The 5,641-nt window shown below is 51.5% G+C and overlaps 1 protein-coding gene across 1 annotated transcript in view; it reads right to left on the reverse strand.

Moving 5' to 3' along the window:
* The window catches only part of LOC128368292 (ribosomal RNA processing protein 1 homolog B-like), a 10,962-nt gene extending 10,724 nt beyond the window's left edge, over positions 1–238 (reverse strand). Inside the window, exon 1 of the mRNA XM_053329082.1 lies at positions 232–238. Coding sequence (XP_053185057.1) covers positions 232–238 — 7 coding nt within the window. The remainder of the gene's footprint in view (positions 1–231) is intronic.
* Between the last annotated feature and the right edge of the window lie 5,403 nt (positions 239–5,641).

Below are 5,641 nucleotides of genomic sequence, written 5' to 3' on the forward strand. Positions count from 1 at the left end.
TCTCTCGTCTCTTCCTCTCTGCCTCGTCTTCTCCGTCCTCTCCTCTCCTCTTCCTCTCTCTCCTCTCCTCCTCACCTTCATCTCTACTTCCTCTCCTCCTCTCCTCTCCTCTCCTCCCCTCCTCTCCCCCTCTCCTCCTCTCTCTCCTCCACCTCCTCTCCCACCCCCCCTCTCCTCCTCTCCTCTCCTGCTCTCACTTCCTCTCCTCTCCTCCACCCACTCCCACCTCACCTCTCATCTCTACTCCTCTCCTCCTCTCCTCTCCTCTCTCCTGTCTTCCTCTCCTCTCCTCTCCTCTCCTCACCTCCTCTCCTCTCCTCTCCTCTCCTCACCTCTCCTCTCCTCTCCTCTCCTCTCCACCTCCTCTCCTCTCTCCTCTCCTCCTCTCCTCTCTCCTCTCCTCCTCTCCTGTCTTCCTCTCCTCTCCTCTCCTCTTCTCCTCTCCTCCTCTCCTCTCCTCTCCTCTCCACCTCCTCATCTTTCCCTCACCCCACTCCTCCTATCCTCTCTTCCTCTCCTCTCCTCCTCCTCTCCTCTCCTCTCCTCCTCTCTCTCTCCTCCTCCTCTCCTCTCCTCCTCTCTACTCCTCCTCTCCTCTCCTCGTCCCCCTCTCCTCCTCTCCTCTCCTCTCCTCCTCCTCTCCACCTCACCTCTCATCTCTACTTCCTCTCCATCCTCTCCTCTCCTCTCCTCTCCTCCCCTCCTCTCCCCCTCTCCTCCTCTCCTCTCCTCTCCTCTCCCTCTCCTCTCCACTCCTCTCTCTCCACCTCCTCATCTCTCCTCTCCCCCTCTCCTCCTAACCTCTCTTCCTCTCCTCTCCCTCCTCTCCTCACCTCTCCTCCTCTCCTCTCTTCCTCTTCACCTCCTCTCTTCCTCTCCCCACCTCACCTCCTCTCTTCCTCTCCCCTTCTCCTCCTCTCCTCCTCTCCTCCTCCTCTCCACCTCCTCTCCACCTCCTCTCCTCCTCTCCTCTCTTCCTCTCCACTTCCTCTCCTCCTCTCGTCTCCTCTCTTCCTCTCCACTTCCTCTCCTCCTCCTCGTCTCCTCTCTTCCTCTCCACTTCCTCTCCTCCTCTCCTCCTCTCTTCCTCTCCTCTTCTCCTCCTCTCTTCCCTCTCCTCTACTCTCCTCTCCTCTCCTCTCCTCCTCTCCTCCTCTCTCTCCTCCTCCTCTCCCTTCCTCTCCTCCTCTCCTCCTCTCCACCTCCTCTCCTCTCCTCCTCTCCACTCCTCCTCTCCTTTCCACCTCCTCTCCTCTCCTCTCCTCCTCCTCTCCTCTCCTCTCCTCCTCCTCTACTCTCCACTCCTCTCTACTCCTCCTCTCCTCTCCTCTCCTTTCCACCTCTCTCCTCTCTTCCTCTCTCCTCTCCTCTCCTCCTCTCCCCTCCTCTCCTCTCCTCTCTTCTCCTCTCTCCTCTCTACTCCTCCTCTCCTCTCCTCCTCTCCTCTCCTCTCTACTCCTCCTTTCCTCTCCTCCTCTCCTCTCCTCTCCTCTCCTTTCCTCTCCACTCCTCCTCTCCTCTCGTCCTCCCCTCTCCTCCTCCTCCTCCTCTCCTCTCCTCTCCTCTCCTCTCCTCTCCTCCTCTCCTCTCCTCTCTACTCCTCCTCTCCTCTCCTCTTCTCCTCCCCTCTCCTCCTCGTCATCCTCTCCTCTCCTCTCCTCTCCTCCTCTCCTCTCCCCTCCTCTCCTCCTCCTCCTCTCCTCTCCTCTCCTCTCCTCTCCTCTCCTCTCCTCTCCACCTCCTCATCTTTCCTCTCCCCCTCTCCTCCTATCCTCTCTTCCTCTCCTCTCCTCTCCTCCTCTCTCTCCTCTCCTCTCCTCTCCTCCTCCTCTCCACCTCACCTCTCATCTCTACTTCCTCTCCTCCTCTCCTCTCCTCTCCTCCCCTCCTCTCCCCCTCTCCTCCTCTCCTCTCCTCTCCTCTCCTCTCCTCTCCACCTCCTCATCTCTCCTCTCCCCCTCTCCTCCTATCCTCTCTTCCTCTCCTCTCTTTCTCCTCTCCTCTCCTCTCCTCCTCTCCTCTCTTCCTCTTCACCTCCTCTCTTCCTCTCCCTCCTCTCCTCCTCTCTTCCTCTCCCCTTCTCCTCCTCTCCTCCTCTCCTCCTCCTCTCCACCTCCTCTCCTCCTCTCCTCTCTTCCTCTCCACTTCCTCTCCTCCTCTCGTCTCCTCTCTCCTCTCCACTTCCTCTCCTCCTCTCCTCCTCTCTTCCTCTCCTCTTCTCCTCTCTCTTCCTCTCCTCTCCTCTCCTCTCCTCTCCTCCTCTCCTCCTCTCTCTCCTCCTCCTCTCCCTTCTCTCCTCCTCTCCTCTCCTCCTCTCCACCTCCTCTCCTCTCCTCCTCTCCACTCCTCCTCTCCTTTCCACCTCCTCTCCTCTCCTCTCCTCCTCCTCTCCTCTCCTCTCCTCCTCCTCTACTCTCCACTCCTCTCTACTCCTCCTCTCCTCTCCTCTCCTTTCCACCTCCTCTGCTCTCTTCCTCTCTCCTCTCCTCTCCTCTCTTCTCCTCTCTCCTCTCTACTCCTCCTCTCCTCTCCTCCTCTCCTCTCCTCTCTACTCCTCCTCTCCTCTCCTCCTCTCCTCTCCTCTCCTCTCCTTTCCTCTCCACTCCTCCTCTCCTCTCCTCCTCCCCTCTCCTCCTCCTCGTCATCCTCTCCTCTCCTCTCCTCCTCTCCTCTCCTCTCCTCCTCTCCTCTCCACTCCTCCTCTCCTCTCCTCTCCTCCTCTCCTCTCCTCTCCTCTCCTCTCCTCTCCTCTCCTCTCCTCCTCTCCTCCTCTCCTCTCCTCTCCTCTCCTCTCCTCTCCTCCTCCCCCTCTCCTCCTCGTCATCCTCTCCTCTCCTCTCCTCCTCTCCTCTCCTCTCCTCTCCTCCTCTCCTCTCCTCTCCTCCTCCTCTCCTCTCCTCTCCTCCTCTCCTCTCCTCTCCTCTCCTCCTCCCCTCTCCTCTCCTCCTCTCCTCCTCTCTTGTCTGTGGCGCTGCATCTAGAAGCTGCAGTGTTGATTGGCTGTCACTTGTGCCGTGCAGCCAATCAGTGTGCTCTGTAGGCGGGACATAGTCACACAGCCCAGAGTGGAGACTTCAGGCAGAGAGAGACGGCTGCATAAGAGCCAAAGGAGCGTCTTTTAAAATAAACTTATTTTATTGGTTATCGGTGGAAAAACCAGCCGATGCAGATTATCATTAAAATGCAGAATATCGTCCGATATTATCGTCCATGCTGATTATTGGTCGATCCTTACCAACTACCATAGGCTCTCAAAATCCTGTTTGAAACACTGAACCACTGGATTTGTAATATCAAATCAGAAATACTTGTGTGATATGGGATTCTTGCAATTTACTTTTATTTTATTGGCAATATGTTATAAAAAAGAATCATTAAAATAATTGTTATCATAATATATCTGATATCTGCATGAAAAGAGTGGGCTGGAATGGAGTCCGCCCCTGGTGGACGGCCTTTTACAGACCTATGATCAGAGCCTACTTACTCACACTCTGTATCCTTCTTAAGAAGAAGTACACATACTTGTATAAAAAGTAGTAAAAGTAGAAGTACTCATTCAACTCCTTAACTCAAGTAAAAGTGAGAAAGTACAGGCTCTGTTTTGCTGCATACAGAATAGGCCTATATTACGGCCGTAATAATATATCTGATATCTGCATGAAAAGAGTGGGCTGGAATGGAGTCAAATTCCCGGCCTGAATTATTGTCCCAGTCCGTCCCTGGTGGACGGCCTTTTTAATTTTACATTAATTTCCATATTGTGTACACATGCTGCCCTTTACTGAGTTTGAGCCCCCGCCCCTCACGAGCACGTCCCTGATTCACACACACGAACACATACAGACACACACGAACACATACACACACATATACACAAGCACAGACTAACACACACACACACACACACACCACACACACACACACACACACACACACACATAGACACACATACACACACACACACACAGCAGAGAGGAGAGCTAATGCCTGATGAAGTCTATCTGATTGAAATGTTGCATTTAAGTTTAATATTATATTATTAATCTTTGTGTGTGCAGCTGGTCTCTCTGTGTGGAGGTTTGGTTTGCATGAGGGCGGGTTTGAACTCACTCACTCACAACACACACACACACACACACTCACACTCACACTCACACACACACACACACACACTCACACACACACACACACACACACACACTCACACACACACCTGTATGACAATCCTGTTTGAAGCCTTGTGACGCATCACTAAATCATCTTCTGCAGTCAGAACTGGATTCACCGGCTAAGAGGCCCTGCAGCAAAAAGACAATAAAGCAAGAAGTCAGGACGCCTTTGTTCTAAAAAGATTTGCATGTTCAGCTGATCATATAATAGCTTAGTAGGAATGTGACTCGGGTAGTTTTATAAATGTCACACAGGTCTAAACACTGAGGGCGGGTTTCAACACCCGCCCTCAGGCGCCCACATGTCTCATAATGGGGGCCCCATTATGAGACATGCGAGTTATTGTTCCCATGAGCACTTGTCAATCATAGCAGACATCACAAGCTCACTATATACATTTAATCCTCCAATTACAATTTGGCTAAAATGATTTAACAGTATAATAAAATAAATCATGCATGTAGAGCAGAGCTGGGACACTTCCCTCTCTCTCTACACATGATCAAAAGGTCCATTAAGTTTCAGGTGCACTTAGCACAAGCTGACCCTGACTCCTATAACCACAGACCCTTCCTCTGTAACAGCCTCTGCCCAGAGACAGACCCCCTGAGTAACACCAGAGAAACCTGCCACCTCAAAATCCAACACCTCCAAAATCTCTCCAGAACTCACCTAATATCAATCGACAAAGAGAACAAAATCAATTATATTAACTGTAGGAGTCATATATTGATTTGTTTATTAGTTATTCTGTGTTTAATTAGCTTTGTCTTGTTGCCATGGTGATATGTAGTGTTTGGGGTCACGTGGGCACTGTAGCCACAGCCGGTAGGTTATATCAGTACCTGCTTCACCTGCACTGGGGAGGGAGCTCCTCTCCTCCTCTCCTCTCCTCTCCTCTCCTCCTCTCCTCTCCTCTCCTCTCCTCTCCTCTCCTCCTCTCCTCTCCTCTCTTGTCTGTGGCTCTGCATCTAGAAGCTGCAGTGTTGATTGGCTGTCACTTGTGCCGTGCAGCCAATCAGTGTGCTCTGTAGGCGGGACATAGTCACACAGCCCAGAGTGGAGACTTCAGGCAGAGAGAGACGGCTGCATAAGAGCCAAAGGAGCGTCTTTTAAAATAAACTTATTTTATTGGTTATCGGTGGAAAAACCAGCCGATGCAGATTATCATTAAAATGCAGAATATCGTCCGATATTATCGTCCATGCTGATTATTGGTCGATCCTTACCAACTACCATAGGCTCTCAAAATCCTGTTTGAAACACTGAACCACTGGATTTGTAATATCAAATCAGAAATACTTGTGTGATATGGGATTCTTGCTTCTTGATTTACTTTTATTTTATTGGCAATATGTTATAAAAAAGAATCATTAAAATAATTGTTATCATAATATATCTGATATCTGCATGAAAGAGTGGGCTGGAATGGAGTCCGCCCCTGGTGGACGGCCTTTTACAGACCTAT

The sequence above is a fragment of the Scomber japonicus genome, chromosome 11 (assembly GCF_027409825.1).
Source record: "Scomber japonicus isolate fScoJap1 chromosome 11, fScoJap1.pri, whole genome shotgun sequence".
Lineage (NCBI taxonomy): Eukaryota > Metazoa > Chordata > Actinopteri > Scombriformes > Scombridae > Scomber > Scomber japonicus.